The 27397-nt window shown below is 41.4% G+C and overlaps 2 protein-coding genes across 2 annotated transcripts; one reads left to right on the plus strand and one right to left on the minus strand.

Annotated features, from left to right (window-relative positions):
• Positions 1-230: 230 nt before the first annotated feature.
• On the minus strand, positions 231-9632 carry LOC133078535 (zinc finger protein interacting with ribonucleoprotein K-like). The gene is made up of 4 exons (XM_061173627.1): positions 9374-9632; positions 8766-8804; positions 8212-8338; positions 231-3600 (listed from the first exon to the last, which is right to left on the minus strand). Exons 1-4 carry the CDS (start codon positions 9404-9406, stop codon positions 2030-2032), a joined length of 1770 nt encoding a protein of 589 aa, XP_061029610.1. The 5' UTR covers positions 9407-9632; the 3' UTR covers positions 231-2029.
• A 1157-nt stretch (positions 9633-10789) lies between these two features.
• On the plus strand, positions 10790-26902 carry LOC133077806 (zinc finger and SCAN domain-containing protein 4-like). Its single transcript, XM_061172547.1, is given in 6 exon segments — positions 10790-10992; positions 24958-25309; positions 25872-26037; positions 26130-26446; positions 26448-26571; positions 26574-26902. Coding segments are annotated over 6 exon segments (1491 nt in total).
• The last annotated feature ends 495 nt before the right edge of the window (positions 26903-27397 follow it).

Here is a 27397-nt window from a genome sequence, read left to right on the forward strand (position 1 = left end):
GAAGTAGTGGCACAAGAGAATTAAAACACATAGTCATATAAAGAACTGTATGCCTATGTTCATTGCAGCTTTATTTCTAACAACACCAAACTGGAAACAACCCAACTGCCCATTAGCAGATGGATGGATAAACACATCGTAGCATATCCATAGACAAGAATACTACTCAACGGTAAAAAAATGAATTATTCATACAAGCAACATTGATGAATTTCAAAATAATTAGGCAGTACGAAAAATATCAAAAAAAAAAAAAAGAGCAAACACTTATATACTTCAATTCAAGTAAAATTCTAGACAATGCAAACTAATTTATTGTTGAAGGCAGTAAATCACTGGACTCCTGTAGGCTTGGGAAGGGCAACGAGAGATTGTAAAGGGGCATGAGGTAAATCATGGTTATGTTCATTATCGTGATTCTGATGGTTTTATTGGTTTATATATATGGCAAAATTTTTCAAACTATACACCTTAAATATGTATAGGTTATTGCATGTCAATTATGCCTCAATAAAGTTTCTTAAAAAAATGGTTCAAAATAAAAAAAATCTGGACCTCCCACTCTTTCTGGAAACCAGAAGGTTTAACAACTCAATATTGACTCCACTCTATTTTTTCCCATTCCTGGGGAAGGGCAGCCCTGAATCAGTGCTGGAAATATGGGCAAGCAATGGAGGCCGTTGCAGTCTGGGACAACAGGACCACTGGCTGGACCACAAAAGACACATCCCTGGACAACAGGATCTCCATTCTCTGTTCTCATTTCCCTGACTACAGCAACGGACTTGAGTTGGCCAGCCCAGAAAGACAACGAGAATTCACAAAACCTTTAGATTATTTGCTGACAATGAATTCAGCTATAGGAGGTACACAGCCTTTGGAGGGTCTGTGATTCCTCACAGCCATAGTCACTGGAAGATTTATGGATGCACATTAGAAGAGGCACACTCCATTTAATTTGCTGCATGCTCTTCCACTGACTATTAATCCCACCCAGGATTTCACTACCAAGTATGGTTGAAACCCGGCTCCTGTAGTCTGAGGAGGGACACCAGTCCACAGAATTATGAACATCAGGACACTTGGTTCCTTTGTAGAACCTGGTGAAAAGCTTCCCCTCAACAGTGCTGGGCATTATAGGACACCCTCTGGGAATATGAGACAAAGTCATGGCGGTCCCAAAGGCCCTGGAGCTTGCCAAAATAAGTGACCCCTCCTCAGGGTAACCTGTGGTCATACAATATGTAGGCTTCCAGGTCCCAAATTAGGACCACAAAGCATTATTTTAGTTCCTAGGAGGTCTTGGGGAGCAATGCAAATTAGGTCAAAACTGGAATGAAAACTATTCTGCCATTATACTGTCCCTGCTGAGGCACAAGAGGCTGAGGGCCCATCCCTTCGTACAAACAGGCCAATTCTGTTTTCCACCCACCCCCCACAGTGAATACAACCCCCGAGATTAAAGGTAGATTAAACAATAAGACCTTTATTGCTGCACAAACCAGAGCAATGGGGGTGGGGAGGGGAGGCAATTACCAGTTGGTGACTTTGAGGCAGGAAAATCAACCACAAATATCATGTGAAACCAACAATTTTGATGAAGGGTCAGATTCATACTTAATCAATTGGAAATAGGAAAATATAAGGGCACAGACTACTCAAGATTTCCTCCAGGGAATAGGAGAGAGCACAGACATCTGCCTTGTGTTAGCACATCAGGGTGACCGATGAAATACTGTGCAAGGCAGGAGAGGTGAGATGGGTTCTACCAGAGAAAATGGCAGAGATGTAACTCTGACAAGGGCCCTGGGGAGTTTAGAACATGGAATGTAACTCCTGTAAGCTTCACAGGTCCCTGGAACTCATTGGGAATTTCGCCCCTCTGGATGTTTGCAAGTATGAGGTTCAATTTCAGGCAGACGGCTCCCTCACAGAAGCTGTCTAGTGCTATTATAATGAATGAGGAGACAGCAATTCCTTGAGGTCTAAGGCCTTTCTCAAAGTGTGGACTTCCTGGTACTAAACAATGTTAGCTGTTTGGAGTAAAGGATTTCCCATACTTCCTGCGTTCATGGGGCCTCTCTCTGGTGTGAAATTTTCGGTGGAGATTGAGGCTGGAGCGCTGGCTAAAGGATTTCCCACATTCGCCACATTCATAAGGCCTTTCTCCAGTGTGAACTACCTGGTGTTGAATAAGGACAGACTTTTGCCTGAAGGATTTCCCACACTGCCCACACTCATAAGGCCTTGCCCCAGTGTGAATACTGCAGTGCTGAATAAGGCCGGTGCTTCTACTAAAGGATTTCCCACACTCGCCACATTTATAAGGCCTTTCTCCAGTGTGAATTCTCTGGTGTTTAGTGAAGATGGCTCTTCTGCTAAAGGACTTCCCACACTGGCCACATTCAAAGGGCCTTGTTCTACTATGAATTCGCTGGTGTTCAACGAGGCTGTAGCTTTGTCTGAAAGATTTCCCACATTCAGCACACTCATAAGGCCTTTCTCCAGTGTGACTTCTGCTGTGCCGATCCAGTTTGGATTTGGATCCAAAGGCTTTCCCACATGCCCCACACTCATAAGACCTTTCACTAGTGTGAACTCTCTGGTGTCTAATGAGAGTGGCTCTTTGGCTAAAGGATTTCCCACACTGGACACACACAAAAGGCCTTGCTGTGGTATGAATTCTCCGGTGTTGAACAAGGGTGAAGCTTTGTCTAAAGAATTTCCCACATTCGCTGCACTCATAAGGCTTTTCTCCAGTGTGGGTTCTCTGGTGCCGAACAAGATTGGATTTGCACCCAAAGGCTTTTCCGCATTCCTCACACTCATAAGGCCTTTCTCCACTGTGAATTCTGCAGTGTTCAATAAGATTGGAGCACTGACTAAAGGATTTTCCACACTCGCCACATTTATAAGGCCTTTCTCCAGTGTGAACTCTCTGGTGTATAATGAGGGTGGCTCTTTGCCTAAAAGATTTTCCACATTCACTGCACTCATAAGGTCTTTCTCCTGTGTGGACTCTCTGGAGCTGAACAAGTGAGTACTTACAGCGCAAGGCTTTCCTATATTTGCTAGACTCATAAACCCTTTTCCTAGTAGAGACTCTTGGGTGGTAAACAAGACTCTGTTTGTAGCTGGAAGCTTTCCCACATTCACGCAACTTGTAATGACTTTTCCTACCATGAAAGGCCTCCCCACACTTGGTGATTTTGTTGGGTTTCTCACCAGTGGGAGTGATCTGGTGCTGGAGAAGACCCAAAGTGGCTGGGAAGTCCTTTCCAACCTTCCTACAGGTGAAGGGATGCCCTGACACATGGAATATGCAACTCTTTACAAATGATGCCCTATCCATGTCACTTTTCTTTGCACTGAAATGCTTCTGAAGCTGTCGTAGGTTTGCACATGCCCCAATCAAGTATGGTTTCTGCCCAGGTAGGTAAGCCAGGTGCAAAATGTCTTTCAGGATTGGGACACATTTCTCACAGGGGTGAGCCTTCTGGCTGATTGGACCTACCTTTGGAGTCCTGACCTGTGACAAAGCTTCTAGGGAAACATTTTGCTCAGAAGGTGTCTCTTTATTCTCTGTTCCATGCAAACAAACTGAAAGAAGAGAAATATTTGTGAATCATGCTGATTATGGTGGGAGAGTATTAATCATGTTCTTTTAAAAACTTTCTGTATAATATGATGTTTTGACATCTTAAAAAACCTTCACAGCCAGGGAAACAGTGGACTTGAACACTATAAACCAAATGGATCTAACAGACATATATAGAACATTTCATCGAATACAGAATACATACTACTCAAGAAAATTCTCCAGGAATTTTCCAGGGAAAATTCTCCAGGATAGATCATATGGTAGGCTACAAAACAAGTCTTAACCAATTTAAGAAAACTGAAATCATATCAAATATCTTTTCTGACCAAAATACGGTAAACGTAGAAAATAATGACAGGAGGAGAATTGGAAGATTCACAAATATGTGGAAATTAAATAACACACTCTTGAACAACCAACGAGTCAAAGGTGAAATCAAAAGGGAAATCAAAAAATATATTGAGACAAATGAAAATGGAAACACAAAATACCAAAACTTACGGGACCCAGCAAAAGCAGTTCTAAAAAGGGAAGGTTATAGCAGATACATATCTACACTAAGAAAAAAAGAAAGATCGTAAACACCCTATCTTCACACTTCAAAGACTAGAAAAAGAACAAACTAAGCACAATGTTAGCAGAAGGAGGGAAACAATAAAGATAAAAGTGGAAATAAACAAAATAGAGACTAGAAAAACAACAGAAAAGATCAAAACTAAGATTTTTTGAAAAAGATAAAATTGACAAACTTCTTAGATAGACTAAGAAAAAAAAAGAGAGGACTCAAATAAATAAAATTATAAATGAAAGAGGAAACATTACAATTGATACCACAGAAATACAAGGATCATAAGACACTACTATGAATAATTATACACCAACAAATTGGATAACCTAAAAGAAATGGATACATTCCTAGAAATATACAACCTACCAAGATTTAATTTTGAAGAAATAGAAAATCAGAGAAGACCAATAATGAGTAAGGATATTGGATCAGTAATAATAAACCTCCCCCAAAAGAAAATCCCAGGGTTTGATGGTTTCACTGGTAAATTCTATGAAACATTTAACACTAATCTTCAAAAAAACTGAAGAGGAAGTAACACATCAAAACTCATTTTACAAAGCCAGTATCACCCTTACACCAAAGTCAGATAAGAACACTACAACACAAGAAAATCAAAGGCCAATATCCCTGATGAACATAGATGCAAAAATCCTCAACAAAATACAGTAAACCAAATTCAACAGCACATTAAAAGTATCACACAGGGCTTTCCTGGTGGTGCAGTGGTTAAGAATCTGCCTGCCAATGCAAGGGACACGGGTTCGAGCCCTGGCCTGGGAAGATCCCACATGCCGCAGAGCAACTAAGCCTGTGTGTCACAACTACTGAGCCTGAGCTCTAGAGACCGCAAGCCACAGCTACTGAGCCCATGTGCCACAACTACTGAAGCCTGCGCACCTAGAGTCCGTGCTCCGCAACAAGAGAAGTCACGAAAATGAGAAGCCTGTGCACTGCAACGAAGAGTAGCCCCTGCTCACCGCAACTAGAGAAAGCCCGTGCACAGCAACAAAGACCCAACACAGCCAAAGCTAAATAAATAAATAAATTTATTTAAAAAAAAAAGTATCATACAACATGTTCAACTGGGATTTATCTTTGGGATGCAAAGATATTTCAGCAAACACAATAAATGTGATATACCACATTAATAGAAAGAAGGATAAAAATCAGAGAGTCATCTCAATAGATACAGAAAAAGCATATCTCAAAATTTAACATCCTTTCATAATAAAAACTCTCAACAAACTTGATACAGAAAGTTTTTATTATATACAACATAATAAAGGCCATATATGACAAGCCCACAGCCAAGATCATACTCAATGGTGAAAAGCTGAAAGCTTTTTTGCAAAGATCAGGAACATAACAAAGATGACCGCTCTCACCACTTCTATTCAACATAGTACTAGAAGTCCTAAGCAGAGTAACTGGGCAAGAAAAAGAAATAAGAGGCATCCAAACCGGAAAGGAAGAAATAAAATCATCTCTGTTTGTGGATGACATAATCTTACATACAGAAAATCCTGAAGACTACACCAAAAACCTGTTAGAATAAACAAATTCAGTGAAGTTGCAGGATACAAAATCAACATACAAAAACCAGGTGCCTTTCTATACCCTAAAAACAAATTATGCAAAAAAGAAACTAAGAACCAATTCCTTTTACGATGATAAAAAACAAAACAAAAAATACCCTTAGGAAGAGATTTAAACATTGAGGTGAAAAGATCTTTACACTGAAAACTATAAAACATTGATGAAAAATATTAAAGACACAAATAAATGGCAAGAGGTCCTCTGTTCATGGATTGGAAAAATTAATATTCTTAAATATACTACCCAAAGCTATCTACAGACTCAATGCAACCCTTTTCAAAATTCCAATGGCATTTTTCACCAAAGTAGAAAAAAAAAATCCTAAAATTCATATGGAACCACAAAAGACCCTGAATAGCCAAGGCATTCTTAAGCAAGAAGAACAAAGCTAGAGGCATCACACTTCTTGATTTTAAATTATATATATTACAAAGCTACAGTAATCAAAATAGTATAGTACTGGCATAAAAACAAACACATAGACCAATGGAACAGAATAGAGAGCACAGAAATAACCCTCTGCATATATGGTCAACGTTTGAGAAGGGGGCCAAGAATACAAACTAGAAAAGAGTAGCCTGTTCAATAAATGGTGCTGGGAATAGTGGATATCTACATGGAAAAGAATGAAATTGGACCCTTACCTTACACCATACACAAAAACAACTCAAAATGGATTAAAAACTCACATGTGAACTCAATATCAAAAAAAACAAACAAACAATCCAATTAAAAAATGAGCAGAGGATGTGAATGGACTTTTTTCCAAAGAAGACATACAGATGGCCAACAGACACACGAAACAATGTTCAACATCACTAACCATCAAGGAAATGCAAATCAAACCACATGAGGTATCACCTCACACCTCTCAGAATGGCTGTTACCAAGACAACAAATAACAAGTGTTGGTGAGGATGTGGAGAAAAGGGAACCCTTGTGCACTATTGGTGGGAATGTAAATTGTTGCAGCCACTATGGAAAACAATATGGAGACTCCTCAAAAAATTAAAAATAGAACTACCATACAATCCAGCAATTCCACTTCTGGGTACTTCTCTGAACAAAACAAAAACACTAATTTGAAAAGATATATGCACCCCTCTGTTCATTGCAGCATTATTTACAATAGCTAAGATATGGAAGCAACCTAAGTGTTCTTACCACACACACACACACACACACACACACACAAATTAATAATGATGATAATAATAATAAAGGGGTGGGAGGCAGTGGATATGTTTATGGTCTTGATGGTGGTGATGGTTTCAAGGATGTATACTTATTCCCAAACTTATTGAGTTGTATCCAGGAAATGTGTACACCTTTTTAAATGTCAATCATTCCTCAGTACAATGGTTTAAATATAAATAAATAAATAACTTTTAACATTTACTAAAAGGGACCAATGGTCAAACTTCTTAAACGTAATTATTAGTGGGGCTCAAATTATATGTGAGGATTCCACTACTTTTTTGGCCACACAGCATGCAGGATCTTAATTCCCCGACCAGGGATCAAACCCACACCCCCTGCAGTGGAAGGACAGAGTCTTAACCACAGGACCGTCAGGGAAGTCCCAGGATTCCACTATTTTTACACACCATAACTGTATACTCTTAGGAATGTAACTAAATACAAAACAGAGAAAAATAGGTATGTCTCACTTGAACTGTAGCTTTTCTTAAATTTTCCAATGTCATAGCACCCATTACCCAAAACTATCCCATATTGGGCACAGCTGCTCTAACATGCTGAATAATAAATTTAAATTAACGTAAGTCTTTGACACAAATTGGCTTAATAAAATGGTACCTCACAGGCCACCCAGTTAAAATAGTTAATATAGCCCAATGTATGTTAAAACAGGGCCTTCAAGGATTAAAGTTTATTACAGAAAATCTAATAAATGAAGGAGTGATTATCCTCACTGCTTTTCCATTCTAAAGCCCAATTATGTCTGTCCTTAAATCTGGAAAAATTAAAGGTGCCTCATGGTGGATTACTATAATATTGTGGTCCCATCCATCAGGACCCCATGCCTAACATCAGTAAAAATTATATATCATATATACATATTGTTAAATACTAATTATATATATTATTAAAATTACCGACTCAATCAGAACTTGGGACACCAGGTGTCATGGATCTGGACACATTCATTCTGCCAGGGTGAGGGCAAACAAGGTGAGATGCTTTGTTTTAGGCTGACTGCAAGACTCCTAAATCCCAGATCCTTCCCTGCAAGCTTGGTGCAACAGGATTTAGAACTACTTGGGGTGGGCAGTGCACACAGTTCAGCACTGGTACTGACAACACATATGCCAAGAAAGTGGGGAAGTTAGCAGAGCCCATGGTCTGTCTGTGGAAAGGGCAGAGCTGCCTCTGGGGGACAGAAGATAAGATAGAGACCAGGGCCCTTGGGTGAGGGCCTTACCCATTGAGGCTGTAAGTGCAAAGTTCTCCAGCATCACCTTGTGGTACAGGCGTCTCTGAGCCTCATCAAGGAGCCCCCACTCCTCCTGCGAGAAGTAAATGGCCACATCCTCAAAGGTCACACAGCCCTGCCAGGATGAGGACAGATCATTCCATGATCAACTTCTCTCCTAGGACCCCAAGTTCCTTCACCCAGACATCCATCTCCTGCTCATCCTCCTTCCAGTGTCCCCACCTTAGAGGAAATATCAGGCCCTGGGGCCTCAGATACCTGCTCTCTTCTCATGGTATCAAGATCACTGTGTCTGCCCACACCAACAACAAGCACGTGGGCAGGGAGACGCCATCTAAACTCTGAGCCTGGCATTAGGGCATATGCCCTCTTGTCAGGTAATTCCCCTGGAGTCCCAAACTGTGCCTCCCAGAGACAACCAAATGTGGGCTTGGGGTTTCTTCAGGGTCTCCAAGTCCATGGACTGGAAAAATCCCAGGACACAATCCCAGAGACAAAGGGTGGGTCAGGACAATTGAAGGCCTGGAATATCCTCCACTCACCTTTGTACAGTCCATAAGCACTTCTGTAGTCATGGGAGTCTGTAGGAAGAGGGAGGTCATTAGAGGGATGTAACCATGGTAGGCTCAGTAGGCTCAGGCCTCACTGTACCCCTGTCCAGCCCTGGAGCAAGCTGACCTGGGATGACTGCATTATCTCTGAGCCTCAGTCCTTAGTGCTCTTACAACTGTATGATCTTGGATAAAAACTCAACCTCCCTGTGCCTCAGTGTTTTCATCCCCTTTCCAGTCTGTTCTTACTCTGAGCAACTTCTGGAAAATTTGAAAAGCCTAACTCACACCATGTGCCTCTTCTATTCACAACCCTCCATGGCGTCCTGAGATTAAAACTCCTCACCTTGCCATTCCAAGTGGGAATGATTCTGGCTCAATCGCCCCTCCACGACTTTACATAAACCGGTCCCTCTGCCTGTAACACTCTCCCAACATGTCATCACACTGGTTTTTAGATATGGGGACTCCACCCATGAGATCCTCACTCTTCTGGACACAGGGATGTATACTGAATAGACGTGAGCAGGCGCCCCGCACTTGGGGCTTTAGTGTCTGGTGGGGTGAGGGCGGTCGGGGCCCGCAGGACGAGCGTTTACCTGAGGCGGGTCCCTAGGCGCAGCCGCCGCCATCGGAGTCTTGGAGGAGCGGGCTCTTAGGTGGTGGGCGACAAAGACGGAACTCGTGTACAATCGTCATCTACCGCCGCGGCCCTGCAGACTCGCCGCTGTGCAGTGGGGACAACCTCTCCCCTAAAGCCTCCTCGCTCTGGTCACCCCGATCCTGACTCCGCTCTCCTAAAGGACTCGTAACGCGGCTGGACACTGGAGCAGGCACAGTGACTGCCACAACAGCGGCGCCGGAAGTCCCACCCAGATCCTCTGGTCCGAACGAGAAAACGCCCTGCTTTCGGGCGTTCATTGGCTGCTAGTCTTGGCCCCCGGCCTCTGGCATTGTGGGTAGCGTAGTTCCCATGGCCCCACCAACCACAGAGGAGGACGCCCACACCGAGATCGCGGAGTCCCGGAGGCCGTGTTAGGGCTCTGTGGCCCGGGCGGCGGTCTGTCCTGTGGGCCTGTACGGAGATTGCCCAGAAAGTGTCCGGATGAGGGGTCGGCGACGCTTCGACCCCACATGGGAACCCCTACGCTGACCCGGGTGGTCGCGGGCTACATGGGAGGTCTCCCCCGGCGCAGGGGTTGGGGGAAGACACAGTCAGCACCCTTTGCGAAAAGTCCTGAGTTCCCTCCCTGGTGTGAGAGCCGCTCCCACCCCTCTCCGACCCCTGACCGCAAAACGGGCTCGTGATCTGACCGGATCAGGGTTGGCAGGTTTGGCTGCGCCTCCTGGGGGGTCGCCTGGAAAGGTCGGGAGTTGACTTTGTAGCCGAAAAGTTGAGACTCTGCCTTGAGGGCGTCAGGCGGGGACTCGGCCCCCGGAGAGCAGCGCGGGCTTGTCGCTGGCGACCGGGGTGTGCGCTTGACCTCTGCAGGGGGAGGGGTGAGGACCTTCGTCCTGGGACCAGCAGTAGAGACCTCGCGCCTGAAGCCCAGAGGGGCCGGGGGAGACCTTCAGGGAGCTCCAGGTTGACCCTTCCCAGGAGGACTCTGGTGAACCCGGGAGCCTCCGCGGGGTCTGGAGGCCCTTTGAGCGTCCCCGCAGCTCCCTGCTCTCCCCCCAGGAAAGCCCCCAGGGCAGCTCGCAGCCCGCATCTCTCCCGGACCGGCGGGCGCCCCCTGGCGGCTGCGTGTGAAATTTGGGATTCGGCCCTTAGGTGAAAAGGGGGGAGCGCAGACTCTGCGGCCAGGGATGGAGACTCAACCCCAAGGGGAGTGCCATTAAAGACGTCCAGGGAGGTGCCCACTCTCCCTGGATGTCTCCTCCGGCTCCCGCGCCCCCCTCCTCTCTGCCTGAGTCACTGTCAGCCCGCAGCCAGCGGGCACTGTAGGGTCCGGAGTTGCAGCCTGTCCATCCTGCCACACCCACTGTGCCTAGGCCTCATTGTCCTATCCAAGATGCGACCTCAGATCACACATGGCTTCGCTGCCTTGAAGTGCATCTGTTCCTGGAGGAAAAGAACTAACGGGGTTCCCTTGGAACACGGGAGCAGGGAGAGATTGTCGCAGAACCGCCCCCCCAGCGTGGAGCGCAGGGAGGACCCTAGACCATCCTGCGCTTGGGCCAGGGTCCTTCTGAAGGAGGCTCTGCTGCGGATGGGGTAGGCTGGCAGTGGTTCCCCCACCGCCCCCACCTGCACGTCTTCCCAGAGTCAGGGTGTCTGGAAAAGCAACACAATTCAACGCGCGATTCTGCTGAAGCATAACTCATCCCGTTATTAAAAGAGAGGGTTGTAAAGTACTTGAAGAGAATTCCTAGAATAGGAAACCCCTATGGGGAGGTAGGACACCGTCAAAGCCTAAATGCAGGCAGCTAGGGGATCGTTGCTGCTCTCATTCCCTCCCGGCCCCTCCACCAGCTGCTGCAATGCTGCCTGACCAGGGTAGGAGCATATATATTAGGGCACCCTGTTACTCCTAAGTGAAGCCTTTCTGGGGTCTCCACTGACCACCTAAGGTGTTCAGGGAGGTATCCCCACTCTGGTCGGTCAGGATTCTAATACCACCGGCGCTGTGCAGCCTGTGCAATCTCCAGCCAGTTCTCAGCCCTAGCCGCAGTTCTCTGTGCATCCCTGTGAAGTCTCACGTTGAACAGGCACAGTTTAGCTTTCTTCCAGACACCCTGGTGACCCCATGCAGACTTCTGAGGCATCTTCATTGCTCACATACCATTTTCGGTCAGGTCCACACAGGAATTCAAGCCTCCTCCTCTGCCCTGAGCTTTGACTACATGGAAATCCACATAGTACAGCATGAAACTTCCAAATAATTTAAAGGCTGGAAGAAATCTGATTTGAGTAGGAGCCCCTTCTAGAAAGAGACTTACTGGAGTTAGGGAAATTATTTTTTGAGCTGAATAAGAGGGAAGGAAAATCCCAAAATGACAGGCTCAAGTCATATTATATACTGCCTCTGTTCCTAATAGGATATGTATACATCCTGTTGGAATCAGTTTTGCTATGTGCAGTTTACTCACAGAAAGAAAGATGGCTTTCCCTGACTTATTTGGGGAATGGAAGAGACACTATGAGGAAAGGAATTTAACATGTGGGCTGCAAGCCCGACTGGGATGGGCAGGGGGGAAGAGGAGCCAGGGAGCCTCAGAAAATGGAACAGATAAAGCTTTAAGGAGGTGGTGGGTGAAAGGGAGTTTTCCCGTTAAGAAAGTAGGTATCAGTCCATGTTTGTTCACTGATGGAAGGTCAGAAGAGAGGGGAAAATGGAGGAAAAGGATCAATAAAAACAGGAGTAAAATACTCCTGTTTTTCAGTAAAATGTCAACATCATTATACACCTGGGAAATTCTAATCAAAACCGTGAGATACCAGTCTACATCTACCAGGATAACTATGGGGGGAAAAGGGGAAATAACAAGTATGGATGAGGCTGTGGAGAAATTGGAACACTCGCACATTGCTGATGGGAATGTAAAATGCTGCAATGTGAAAAACAGTTTAAAAATATGAAAACCGGTTTAGCAGCTCCTCAAAAACTTAATACAGAAATGCCACTGGACTCAGAAATTCCACTCCTTGGGAAACCTGAAAGAATTGAAAGCAGGGACTCAAACACATTCGTGTGCAACAATTTTCATAGCAACATTATTCACGATAGCCAAAAGGTGGAAACAACTGAAGTGTCCATTAACACATGAATAGATTTGTTTAAATTTACTTATTTATTTATTTATTTATTGGCTGTGTTGGGTCTTCGTTTCTGTGTGAGGGCTTTCTCTAGTTGCGGCAAGCGGGGGCCACTCTTCATCGCGGTGCGCAGGCCTCTCATTATCGCGGCCTCTCTTGTTGCGGAGCACAGGCTCCAGACGCGCAGGCTCAGTAGTTGTGGCACACGGCCTTAGTTGCTCCGCGGCATGTGGGATCCTCCCAGACCAGGACTCGAACCCGTGTCCCCTGAATTGGAAGGCAGATTCTCAACCACTGCGCCACCAGGGAAGTCCTAGATTTTTTAAATGTGGTACATTCATACACTGGAATATTATTCAGTCATGCAAAGGAATAAAGTTCTGATACATGCCACAATATGATGAACCTTCAAAACATGCCAAACGATTAAAGCCAGACATGAAAGGAAAAATATTGTATGATTCCACTTGTAAGAAATATCTAGAATAGACAAGCTTGTACAGACTGAAAGTAGATTAGAGGTTTCCAGGGGCTGGACGGAGAGGGGAATGGGGGATTATTTCTCAATGGATACACATTTCCATTTGGTTTGATTTTTTTTTTTAAGCTAGCGGTAGTAGAAGCAAAATATTGCAAATAATGGGTGGGCTAAAAAGTTCGTTTGTTTTTTTCTGTAAGATGGCTGTAGTAGCACTTAGTTGTCTTTAAGTTCATTCGAAACAATGTTGTTAGATTGTATGTGACAGCTGTCATATCAGTGTGCATTTAAAAAAAGACTTATCAAAATTGGTGAATTTTTGTGTAGCCATTTGAATATTGAACATGGAAGAAAAAAGCAACCTTTTTGGCATATTATGCTTTATTATTTCAAGAAAGGTAAAAACACAACTGAAATGCAGAAAATGATTTGTGCAGTGTATGGAGAAAGTGCTGTGACTGATTGAACATGTCAAAAGTGGTTTGCAAAATTTCATGCTGGAGATTTCTTACTGGACAATGCTCCACGGTCAGGTAGACCAGTTGAAGTTGATAGCAATCAATTAAGACATTAATTGAGAACAATCAACGTTATACCACACAGGAGATAGCCAACATACTCAAAATATCCAAATCAAGCATTGAAAATCATTTGCACCAGCTTGGTTATGCTCATTCCTTTGATGTTTGGTTTCCACATAAGTTAAGCAAGAAAACCTTCTTGACCATATTTCCACATGTGATTCTCTACTGAAGCATAATGAAAATGTTCTGTTTTTAAAACAAATTGTGATGGGTAATGAAAAGTGGATACTGTACAATAATGTGGAATGGAAGAGATCATGGGGCAAGCGAAATGAACCACCACCAACCACACCAAACGCTGGTCTTCATCCAAAGAAGGTGATGTTGTGTATATGGTGGGATTGGAAGGGAGTCCTCTATTATGAGCTCCTTCCGGAAAACCAAACGATTAATTCCAACAAGTACTGCTCCCATTTAGACCAACTGAAAGCAGCACTCGATGAAAAGCGTCCAGAATTAGCCAACAGAAAACGCATAATCTTCCATCAGGGTACCACGAGACTGCATGTTTCTTTGATGACCAGGAAAAAACTGTTACAGCTTGGCTGGGAAGTTCTGATTCGTCCACTGTATTCATCAGACATTGCACCTTTGGATTTCCATTTATTTCGGTCTTTACAAAATTCTCTTAATGGAAAAAATTTCAGTTCCTTGGAAGACTGTAAAAGGCACCTGGAACAGGTCTTTGCTCAAAAAGATTAAAAGTTTTGGGAAGATGGAATAATGAAGTTGTCTGAAAAATGGCAGAAGGTAGTGGAACAAAAGGGTGAATATGTTGTTCAATAAAGTTCTTGGTGAAAACGAAAAATGTGTCTTTTATTTTTACTTAAAAAACCAAAGGCACTTTTGGGCCCATATTTAATGCCACTGAATTGTATACTTGAAAATTATTAAAATGGCAAATTTTTTTAAAATAAATTTATTTATTTTATTTATTTATTTTTGGCTGTGTTGGGTCTTCGTTGCTGGGCGTGGGCTTTCTCTAGTTGCGGTGAGCGGGGGCTACTCTCCGTTGCGGTGCACGGGCTTCTCATTGCGGTGGCTTCTCTTGTTGCAGATCACAGGCTCTAGGCACGTGGGCTTCAGTAGTTGTGGCACGTGGGCTCAGTAGTTGTGACTCGCAGGCTCTAGAGTACAGGCTCAGTAGTTGTGGCGCACGGGCTTAGTTGCTCCACGGCATGTGGGATCTTCCCGGACCAGGGCTCGAACCCGTGTCCCCTGCCTTGGCAGGCGGATTCTTAACCACTGCACCACCAAGGATGCCCGCAAATTTCTTGTTATAATTTACTAGTATATATACACACACCAAAAAACTGCAAAGTAAAAAAAAACAAAAACAAAAACAAAAAAAACTGCAAAGTGACAGATTTTTGTCCAAATTCCCAAATTAAAAAATTTTCTGTTGGACTATTTCAGAATTTCATGGAAATTTTTTTTGATGTAGCTAAAACAGCTAGTTTGATTGTATAAATATTCACCCACAATATTAGATCTCTTATAGGAATATGAATTTTAGGACCTAATTGTTCCCATCTGCATAGAATATACTTTCCTATAAAGAATATGAAAATTATTAGTCAACCAAATATTAATAGATGAGGGGAAAAAATTGAATTTCTGTAGAGAATAGAGTCAAATGGTCACAACCAAATTAGCAAAAAGTGTTTTCCTTGCCTAGAAGATAAAAAAAAAACTGCCTTACGAGTGACACGAGTATCACTGCAAATCAGCACAAAGGGGCTGAATGTTGGGAAACATAAAGACAAAAATATAGAGGTATCCACCAGCCACTGGCCTGGAATAACAAATAAACTCATCCAAATAGACAAAAGAGAAGACAGTGAGTAAAAGGAGAAAAAGGAGCTCACAAGGATCAAGATGGTACATGTGGCTCTGGCCTCAGCAGCAGATCTGGAAGAATGGCTGTTGCTACGAATGTGTTGGACTTGATGCTTGTGCCTGTGCAGGAAAACGACCATGGAGCCACTAGTCCAGACCATGAGGTCCGAACATATGAAGTCTATTGTGAAGAATATGGCTGTAACTACAAAACTTATAATCCTGTCTGGATTCAGTGAGGAACAGTATCCATAATTTACTTTTATATTAATATTAATGCTTTCACTGTGCCTTGGATTAGTCATTTGAAAAGGAATAAGGATATTTACCAAAACATGCAAGATCCAGCAAAGGAAGCAACAGAAGGCAATGCACTTTGGTGATCTCATTCTGAGCTCCATCCACTTAGAGAAATTGGGGCAAAGCCTAATGGTTTGGAAGCCACTGAGGATGGAAGTAGTGCTAAGACAAATCCCTCTGGCCACCCTTTGAAAACAGAAGAGAAATTTACATCCAGCCTCACTCAGGAAATATTTTGATCCAAAAGCTGTCATTGTACGAGGGATTCCTCTAGAGAAAAGCACCAAGGAGTTGGCTAGGACTAGTTGATTGAGAATCAAGTCTGTGGGTCTCACCTTGTGTCCAGTGAGCAAAGTGAAGTTATAAAGACAAAGGAGGAATGAGTTCCCAAGGATTCCCACTCCCATCTGAGTGACTAAGATAATTCCCATTTCCCACTTTGAAGAAGCCATCACATCAGTATCTATGGGACATTGATTTTAGTTGGAGCCAGAGGAATGGGCAATTCAACCAACAAAAAGAAATATGTTACCATCACCACCATGCCCAGTAACTTCCAGTGCTAAGTGTAACACATACTTTCTCAATTTAAATGAGCATTAAGTATGTGTTTATGGGTGCAGGGGTTACTCCTGAAGATTCTGGTTCTACTTGGAAACATGTATGCCTATTTATGGGATCTGGGTGAATGCATTATGGCCCATCTGTGCAACAGAGTTTTCTACATCTGTAAATGGAGTGAAGAGAATCTCTACACTCTGATCTACAGTTATGACCTGGATGCATTCTGCATTGAAAAGCCAGTTACAAAACTGTGCAGAGTGTGCTGGAGTTTTCCCAAGTATATGAAGAATTGAAAATACAGGCACAGAACACATATTTGTATAGGATGGGGCAGAATTTAAAGCTAGACTTTTAAGGAAAAAACTTGTTTGAGTATTTTAATTGTACAAGTGTACATGTTTCACATAATTATTAAATGATATTAAAGCAAAGTAAATGTTTTAAAAACACTAAATACACAGGTTAAAAAAAGTGATTGAATATCCAGTTGTTGGTCTCTATATGTAAATGAAATACTTCAAGTGAATTGAAAATACAGAATTTTGACTGTATATCCCTAAGGGGAAAATATGAGGCAAAACTACCTACAAAGAAACCTTACGTATTGTTTATATATTTTACTATAATGCATTGGTAGAGTATTTTAGAATAAAACATGTTAAAATAAATGGGAAAGTTTTTATGTGAGATAAAATAAATGCAAATATAAAACCAAAGAATTTTAATAAAAGTTAAAATCCACATTTGATAAAAACAATACTAACTCGTATAGTATTAGATTTTAAACTGATATGTATTTCGTTTCCCTTTCCATTGAAAAAAAATTCTGGAAAATTTGGACAACCCTACAACAATGTCTAATTCTAGCACCCAGTTTATGGACTCAATATATGACCCAGTATAAGTAAACAGAGTGTCTTGAGGGGAGGAAAAAAAAATCTTAATTACATTTAGGACACGAGCTTTCCAAGATAATCCTGAAACTACTTGTCATATAAGGGAAGCAAGGAAATTGAGCACCGATGTCACAGGATTCCACCTGAAGAAGCTGCTCCTGCACAATTTTGGTACAGTAGTAACTCCAAAAAATTGACTCATATAAATGAGATGTCTATAAATGATATAAAAATAACTACAAAAGTTAATGCTGGGGCTTCCCTGGTGGCGCAGTGGTTAAGAATCCGTCTGCCAATGCAGGAGACATGGGTTCGAGCCCTGGTCCGGGAAGATCCCACAGGCCGCGGAGCAACTAAGCCCATGCGCCACAACTCCTGAGCCTGTGCTCTAGGGCCCATGTGCCACAACTACTGATCCCACATACCACAGCTACTGAAGCCCATGTGCCTAGAGCCCGTGCTCCACAAGAGAAGCCAACACAATGAGAAGCCTGCGCACTGCAACGAAGAGTGGCTTCCGCTCGCCACAACTAGAGAAAGCCTGTGCGCAGCAACGAAGACCCAACACAGCCAAGTAAAATAAATAAATAAATAAATAAATAAATAAATAAATAAATGAAAGTTAATGCTGGAAGATGTTGAGGAAACAACTCATTATTCAAAAAACTGATAAAGCGTAAATATCAACAAAGTCTCCTGCAATAGCTGTACAGACTATATTTCTCAGAAAGGAATCTCGTGCAGGCACACAAAACAGGACTGTTTTGGATAAGACCTGTGGATGTCACATAAAAACATTATCCATCATGGGAAAAGATAAGACATGCAAAATTAAATAATAAAAAATAAATTCAACAATATTTTAGGGGAGACTTCCTCATGAGGACAATTCCTTCTTCCAGGTACACTAATGTTTCAGTATTGGATGATGAAATATGAGGACATTTTCAGATTGTGAAGACACAAAACCAGTATGCTGGACAGCACCTTACTGAGTCACCATCTTCCTGGCATGGTCATTTCAATATGGAGGGAATAATAGCTGTGAGATGAATTTCAGTTTCATGATCAAGAACTGAAATGGTTTTACACTTGAGGAATAAAGAAATTGCTATTAGGATCAATAATATAATTTAGAATAGTCACGAATCAAGACAGCCAACAGTCTTGCTTATTTTTCCTCTATATAGGCAACAGTCTCCTTAAACGTATAAGCAAAAATACATAAGTGAAATTTTGGAAAACATTTTTTTTAAGAAGTTTTATATATTTATTTATTTTTGGCTGCGTTGGGTCTTCGTTGCTGCGTATGGACTTTCTCTAGTTCCCTCAAGTGGGGGCTACTCTTTGTTGCAGTGCACGGGCTTCTCATTGCGATGGCTTCTCTTGTGGAGCACGAGCTCTAGGTGCGCGAGCTTCAGTAGTTGTGGCAAGTGAGCTCAGTAGTTGTGGCTTGTGGGCTCTAGAGCGCAGGCTCAGTAGTTGTGGCGCACGGGCTTAGTTGCTCCGTGGCATGTGCGATCTTCCCGGACCAGGGCTCGAACCCGTGTCCCCTGCATTGGCAGGTGGATTCTCAACCACTGCGCCACAAGGGAAGCCCTCGGAAAACAGTATTAAAATTAAGTAATGCAGGGAAAACATTGACTGAAAACCAAAACCTGCATTTAAATCATAGGATTCACTTTAAGTAACAGCAGAGAAAACTCTTGTCCTGGATGGCAATTTTCCCAATGTTAATATTTCAGTTCACACTAAGAGGTATGTTACTGAATAAAATTCCAATGAAAATGTTAACATTTCTGAAGTTCCTCTACTGATATCAAAATAACACAAATTTTGGGGCTTCCCTGGTGGCGCAGTGGTTGAGAATCCGCCTGCCAGTGCAGGGAACACGGGTTCGATCCCTGGTCCGGGAAGATCCCACATGCCGCAGAGCAACTAAGCCCGTGCACCACAACTACTGAGCCTGTGCTCTAGAGCCCGTGAGCCACAACTACTGAGCCCACATCCTGCAACTACTGAAGCCCACGCGCCTAGAGCCCGTGCTCTGCAGCAAGAGAAGCCACCGAAATGAGAAGCCCGCACAGTGCGATGAAGAGTATCCCCCGCTTGCCACAATTAGAGAAAGCCCGCGCGCAGCAACGAAGACCCAACACAGCCAAAATAAATAAATAAAAATAAATTAATTAATTAAAAAAAATAAATAAAATAACACAAATTTTGTAAAAAAAAATCAGTTTAACAAAATGAACTTGCCTTACTATGTATAAAGTATAATAATAACTACAGGATGCTACTGGCAAAAGTCAAAAAATAGAATAGAAGAAGGAGTTTGCAAATTATCTATGTTTGCAGGTATTTATATGATAAGTCTAGAGAAGTTTATACATGATAAAAGTTGATGAATTAGTTTGGAGAAATGACTTATTTAATATATGCTGTTAAAATATTTGGAGATTTAATTAAGACATTAGAGCTATATTTCCAACTTTAATCTTAAAGAAAATAAATAGACACTAGATCTAAACATAAGGAACAGCCAATCTCTTAGGTAAAAATGCTGCAGTATATCTTCATAATTTTGCCTGGGCAAAGTATTACTAAGCATGTACCAAACCTGTGGACTTAAAACATCTTTAACACATTTGTATTTATAAAAATTAGAACTTTTTTCACTTTTATCATACCTATTGCTAAAAGACTCCTAAAACAAATTTAAAAAAACTCAATGAAAACATTTAAATATACAGAACAATAAGAGGTGATTATAATCTCAGTGCTTTTTTTGGGGAAATGTATATGAATAAGTAATTCTTAGGAAAAAAATCACACGTTATAAAATATGATTTTCTCATAAACACCAGAAAAAGCCAAGTTACATTGAAAAGGACATTGAATGTTTCATATATACATTGGAAACTGACATTAGGGTCAGTTTCCTCTAATAAAAAATTATGTCGGGAATTTCCTGGCTGTCCAGTGGTTAGGACACCGCACTTCCACTGCAGGGGACACAGGTTCGATCCCTGGTCAGGGAATTAAGATCCTGCATACTGGGCAGTGTGGCCAAAAAGAAAAAAGAAAAAACAAGAATTAGATCATCTGTCTTTTGCATCAAAACCAATAATCAAATGATTTAAATTTTAGATTTTTAAAAAAACTGGCTTGCTACACTGTAAAAATTCAGGTTTTCCTGCTGCCTCAACATCCTCACAGACTGGGCGTAAACATCCCACCAGAGTGACCAGGTGCACCAGTGTGGAGGCTGGCCCCTGCCACAAATTCCCCTTATTGCCCTCCCCGGACTGTGACCAAGGAACATTCAAACCTTCCAGTGAAATCCTCCTTCACCCTTTGTCCCCTCTGAAACTCAATAAAGGCACTAGCCCACAGATTCATCCCCCTCCTTCTCTTTCCCTCGTCCCCACCTACTTGATTGAGCCCACTCCCTTGGTGAGCTCTCCCCATGTGGCCTCCTCTTGCCATGAGTGCCTGTGTCTCTAAGGCTTGTGACTATAACAAAATTTGTTTTCCTGGGCCTCTCGCACGTTCCCTTTTGTAGCTGCATCTGACAGAACATATGAAAGGTTACAAAACAACCACAAATTTAAATTGTTTTGAAAATCATTTAGCGTGCTGAATACATAAAATTTTATATGATATATTTTTCTAATCTTGTTTCCAAAATGATTGTGCAGTTTAGGATTCAGTAAATTAAATGCTTTGTAAAATATATATCAATCATATTTCAGTAACTGAAATAAAGAGAACAATTTGTATTTAAGTGTGAGGACACGCCTCGGTAAACAAACTACAACACTAGTGATAAAATGATCTAGCTGGGGGTGGGGTGGGTGAGTAGGAGAAGAACATATCTTATTACTGATGTCCATTCATATCCCTTGGACATTGATTAGTATGTTGTATAAGAGATGAAGAAGATGAATTCACTCAGCCATAAAGCAGCAGATATGATTTAAGAGAAATCTTAGTGACTGAATATAAATTCGCCAGAAGGATACTTCACTAGGTGAAGCAGGGTTACCTATCTGAGGTGAGACGGTGGAAAGAAGCAGGGTAGGGGGTGTCAGAGTGAAGATTCACCTTAAATTTATACACCTATAGATTTGTTAACATTTTCACAATGAAATTTATAGTTTTACAATTAAATTTTTTAACTTTATAATTTGGAAAACACCACTTAAGATTGAAAGGAGAAAATTTGGGTATAACTAATGAAATAAAAATATGCAATAGCATTTATTTTTTTGCCCAAAGGCAAAGATTTGTGAATCTTTAGGAAGAGACATCAAAAAATTAAATATAGGAACTTCCCCGGTGGTGCAGTGGTTAAGAATCCGCCTGCCAATGCAGGGGACACGGGTTTGATCCCTGGTCCGGCTAGATCCCACATGCCGCGGAGCAGCTAAGCCAGTGCACTACAACTACTGAGCCTGTGTGCCGCAACTACTGAGCCTGGCGCCGCAACTACTGAAGCCTGTGCGACCAGAGCCCGCGCTCCGCAACAAAAGAAGCCACCGCAATGGGAAGCCCCGCAATGAGAAGCCCGCGCAACGCAACGAACAATAGCTCCCGCACACCACAACTAGAGAAAGCCCACGTGCAGCAACGAAGACCCAATGCATTCAATAAATAAATAAATAAATAAATAATAAAACAGGTAAGAAGACATGGTATGCAAATTAATAACGTTTGTTTAAGTAGAAAGCCAGGATCCTGTAGATCTGGCAGTTGCTGCTGTTATTCATCATTTCAGCTCTTAAAGACTTCAGCAATACACGACAATAAAAGATCATGATATTTCCCTGATCATGGGGTTTCGGGTAACAAAGGGAGGCTCTAAATTAAGTGACTCCTGTTCTCAGAGAGAATGATGTGGACCTGGCTATCAATCAGGTTCTCTAGTCAGAATTTTATTTTATTGTTTTTATTCTTATCTTTTTAGACCGATACACTCATTGTGCCCAGCCCCCATCTCTGACAACTTCCAACTGTTTTCTGTATATATGAGCTTGGGTTTGGGTTTTTTTCTTCTTTTTTTAGATTCCACATATGAGATTATACAGTATTTGCCATTATCTGTCTTATTTCACTTAGCATATAATATCCTCAGGTCCCATCCATGTTGTCACAAATGGTAAGATTTCATTCTTTTCTACAGCTGACTGATATTCATCTATCTATCTATCTATCTATCTATCTATCTATCTATCTATCTATCTATCTATCTATCATCTATCTATCTATCACATCTTCTTTATCCATTCATTTACTAATGGACACTTAGGCTGTTTCCATATCTTGGCTGTTGTAAATAATTGTGCAATGCAATGAGTTAGTGTTTTTGTCTTCTTCGGGTAAATACCTATAAGTGGGATTGCTGGATCATAAGGTAGTTCTATTTTTAATTTTTAAGGGAGTCTTCATACTGATTTCTATAGTGGGTACACAAATTTACATTCCTATCAACAGTGCACAAGGATTCCCTTTTGTCTTAATCTTGTGTTTATCAACTTGATCCTTCCAAGTGTTGTGCCTATAGTTGCCCAGATAATGTGATTTGCAAATAGATATAAACACTGAGTAGTAGAAATTCGATTTCATCTGTAGTTGATGAAAGTACAGTGGAAAAGGACACGGTACTCCACACTTCCACAGTCCAGTGGGAAAGCACAGGGATTAGAAACACACAGATAAACATAAAGTTGTAACTTTGATAAACACAGTGAAGCAGAAACAAATGTTGTTCACAAGGAAGAGTAACTTTGGAGAAAAAGAAAAAAACAAACAAACCAGGAAATGTGATGAGGGAAAGTTTCCTAAGGTTGTATCACTGGACTGACGCAGCGGTGTAGCTGGGGTGGCCAGACAGATGTCTGCGCCTGATGAAGTTTTCAGCACAGAGAAGTAATTTTTATGGATTCTGCCCTATTGTTTCTATTTTGTTCACTTTTCTCTACTTCTTCTAATACTTTATTTTCTTACAGTAATTGAAAGAACATACTTCACACAGATCATTGTCTTTATTTAATTATATTGAACCAGTGTCATGTTTTTCATAAATCAAGTGACTGAGTACATGTCACTCTGTTTTGGGACACTATTCTGTTCTGTTGCTCTATTTGTCTATCTTTGTGCCACTATGACACCATCTTAATTATGATAATCTCAATAAAATTTTACTATCTGATTGTGTAAATCCTCCAAATTTATTCTTCAGAAATGCCCTGTCTATTTTTTGGCCTTTTGCTATCCATGTCATTTTAGAATTGCTTTGTCAATTTTCACACACACACACATACACACATCTTTTGGATTTTCCTTGAAAATGCATTGATTATATAATCAATCTGGAGAGAACTGCCATTTCCTACAATATTGAGTCTTTCTATCAATTCGTAAACATAGCTTTTCTTTCCATACATTTATTAATATCTTGTAGTTGTCTGTATAGAGGTCTTGTATACCTTTCATTAGATTTGTTTATAGGTATTTAATATTGGTAATAGTGATAAAAAGTTTTACTTTAATTTTATCTGCTTCTCTTATGATAGAAATTGATTTTGGAATATCGACCTGTATAAAGCACCTTGCTAAATTCATCTAGTCTAATATTTGTAGAATATTTTGGATTATTATTCAAACAAAATCGGGCCATCTATAAATAATAGTTGATACATTTTCTTTTTTCTATTTTTTTAAAATTAAAAACAATTTTTTTTTTTGCTGTGCCATGCGACATGCGGGATCTTAGTTCCCTGACCAGGGATAGAACCCATGCCCCCTGCAGTGGAAGCATGGAGTCCTAACCACTGGACTGCCAGGGGATTCCCTGATACATTTTCTGATCTTATTTCACTGGCTGGGTACCAGTCACATGTTGCATAGAGTTGATAATGGGCTTCCATCTCTCAATCTCAAGAATAAAACTTTTAAGAATAATTTTTGTTGTAGCTATTTTGTAAATACTTTATCACAATGAAAGGTTCCTTCTATTCCTAGCTGAATAAGAGTCTTTCTCAGGATTGAGTGCTGACTTTTATTGAGCATATTTGATGTATCTGCTAATATGATAGCATGTTCTTTCAAGTCTATTAATGTGGTAAATTATATTGCTTTTTGAAATTTAACCCAAAATGCATGTAGAAGATAAAATCCACCTATACATGACATATTTTCTTTATAAATGACTGGGTTTGATTTGCAGATATTTAGATTAGGATTTTTGCATCTATGCACATATGAATTATTGGCCAGTAGTGTTCCTTAATGTACTTGTAAAGTTTTGTTATCAGGAAGGTTAATTAATTAAAATAGGAGTGTCTCCTCTTTCTCTATGCTCTGTGAGAATTTGTGTATTATAAGTTATTACTTTCTTAAATTTCTCAAAATTTACCTATGAAGTAATCTGAGCCTGAAATGTATGCTTCCTTTTTGTTTTTTAATTATGTTTGTGATATAATTAGATATAAATCTCTTCTGTTTCTATCTTATGATCTTTAAGCCTCCACCACTATCAACATATCATGCAACATTTATGCAACATTTGATTGTTACCTAACTAGTGAAATAAGGCCGGAAAACATATCAAATATTATTTATAAATGTCCTGATGTTGTTTTGAAACAGATCTCCAGAAACACAGGACTTCAAGAACTAAATCCTGGAAGTTGAATCTCTGAGAAACATTGCCAAGAATGGATTACAACTTCAGAACCTCATTTCTATGTGAACCATCCAGGGATGACCCAAGATCAGCAAACACAGATTTTAAGCCCAGCCGAGGACCTGCTCTTCAAAAGGCAGAAGATATCTCTGAGTTTCAGAACACTGAGCACAGCTTATTTCAAAACACCAATAACTCATGTGCAAGGAAGGAACTGCAAAGACTCTACAAGTCATTTCATTTATGGCTGCAGCCAGAAAAACACAGCAAGGATGAAATTATTTTTCAGGTAGCTCTGGAACAGTTTATGAAAAATAAGCACTGCAGTGAAAGGTCTACTTTGAAAGAGAAATGGGAAACAAGTGATGGAAACCTGGAGAAATTCATGGAACACTTGAGTGAGGATGGCACAAGGCCACTTGGCTTAGTGAGTAGAGGATTCTGACCTCTGGGGTGACGGGCAGAAAGGAGTAAGGAATAAATACATTTAGTTGTAGATAGATGCCTGGAAGAAGAGAAAGAAGGGTTATTGTACACCCAGTTATTAGTCAGACCATTCTTCCTCACCAAGGCAAATATTTACTGTCCTAAGTAAGCACGAATAAAAATTTTATAAGCATTTATTCAGTGGGACATATAGGAACCAACGTATTAATTAGTGTAATTGATTTTCATTGGTGAAGTGGTAGGAGGACGCACTGAGAAATTGTCAATTGGGCAGAAACCTCAGGCTGAGAAAGCCCTTGACAAGAGCTGGTTCTTCCCTCAGAAAGCCTTAGTATTCATCTTTTTTTCGTTATGGAAGACACACTAAAGAAGAAATTACCATGAAATTTAATACAAGCAGAAATAGGGCAGAACAAAGGTGTGGGAGCCCACAGTACAAAGATATTGGGAAAGCCTGACTGAGGAGGGTTTTCCACAACAGGTTTTGTTACATAGTAGATCCGTATGTGAGGAATCATGCTTTTTTTTTTTTTTAAAAACAGGTCCATGTCCACATGCAGGGAGAGGAAGCCCTCTTTTCTGAGAGTATGCCGTTAAAAGAAGTCATTGTTCACCTAACAGAACAGTTGCCAATAGGAACCCCAGCAGGGGTAAACATGGAGACACCCTCCTGGACTGTGCAAGATACTTCCCTGGAAACAGGACAAAGTGAGTGGGGAAAGCCCAGGTACCAGAGGGATGATCTGTGTGGACTCTTTCTTGGGTATGACTTCACCGAGTCACATTTTCCCCCCCTACAGGAAATGAAGATAAAGAAAATGGTGGCAACATTTCTTTGAAAACTTGTCAAGTAAATGACAGTATTACTAGTCCAAGCAATCAAGCACCTTCCTTACTCATTATCCAAGAAGAGAACAGTCCAAGGCCTGAAGAAGGAGGTGTTTGTTTGGAGAATCTACTCAGCTCCAGAAGAGCAGGTCCAGGCCCCTCCAGGTCCCAGGAAGGGTCCCTGCAAGGACCCTCCTATCAAGATGTCCTTATGGAGGTGGAACCAGTGTTTCTCTCCAAGCCAGAACAGGTCACCCTTGAGCCTGTTTCTACCCACCAGAGCACTGAGGGGAACTCTGCACGTGGGGAACTCTGCACGTGGGGAACACCAAGAAAGATTCTACGGAGCCCCAAAAGTATACAAATGTGAGACGTGTCCCAAGATCTTTAGGTATTCCTCTCGGTTGGAAGTTCACCGAAAAGACACAATAATGAGAGGACATATATTTGTGCCGAGTGTGGCAAAGGCTTCTTCCAGGCATCAGACCTACATGTGCATCAGAGGATTCATGCAGGAGAGAAGCCTTTCATGTGCAGCATGTGTGAAATGGCCTTCAGCCACAAAACCAACCTTCGGGCTCACGAGAGAATCCACACGGGAGAGAAGCCCTATGTATGTTCCCTTTGCCAGAGATGCTTCTGCCAGTCCTCCACCTACCACCGCTGCCTTAGGTTTCACCAGAAAATTGCCCTCAAAAGTGTTCCCTCCACACTAAAAGCTTCCTTGGCTATGGCCCCAATGTGATGTATATAAATATGTATGTGAGTATGTGTATTTTCATAGTATTGTACTTCTCCATTTAGAACATACTTTATAATTTCCTGATGTTATTTCCCATTGTATCACCCCATTAAAATGTAGGTTTAAGGAAGGAAGGTAGTTTCTCAGTTTTGTTCACAAACCCATCTCAGGTGCTTTGAAATAGCTGACACATTTCAAACAACTAATAAATATCTGTTGAATACGTGAATTTATCTTTAAAGTTGGTGTTATTTTTAAAATTTAGGAATGTGCCCCCCATGAGAGGACAGTGAGTCCAGTGCCAGAACACACAGACACCAGCTCAGTGGTCCAGTGAGGCTTTTGCTGCCTGCTACCCTGTTCTCTGTCCACACTCTTAATCTCTTGTGGGTCACAGGAATGTGAGGAGCAGAGGTGAGAACCAGGAAATAGGCCCTAGCCTACGAAAGGGAACATTTATATTTAATAATCATAATCATTTCTTTAATCCACTGGAAA

Source organism: Eubalaena glacialis, chromosome 18, assembly GCF_028564815.1.
Source record: "Eubalaena glacialis isolate mEubGla1 chromosome 18, mEubGla1.1.hap2.+ XY, whole genome shotgun sequence".
NCBI lineage: Eukaryota > Metazoa > Chordata > Mammalia > Artiodactyla > Balaenidae > Eubalaena > Eubalaena glacialis.

Coding starts and splice junctions, on each gene's coding strand:
- LOC133078535 (XM_061173627.1), bottom strand. CDS start 9,406: ATGGCGGCGGCTGCGCCTAGGGACCCGCCTCAG. Junction 8,805..9,373: donor CGCCTAGGGACCCGCCTCAG/GTAAACGCTCGT, acceptor CTCTTCCTACAG/ACTCCCATGACTACAGAAGT. Junction 8,339..8,765: donor TGCTTATGGACTGTACAAAG/GTGAGTGGAGGA, acceptor TCATCCTGGCAG/GGCTGTGTGACCTTTGAGGA.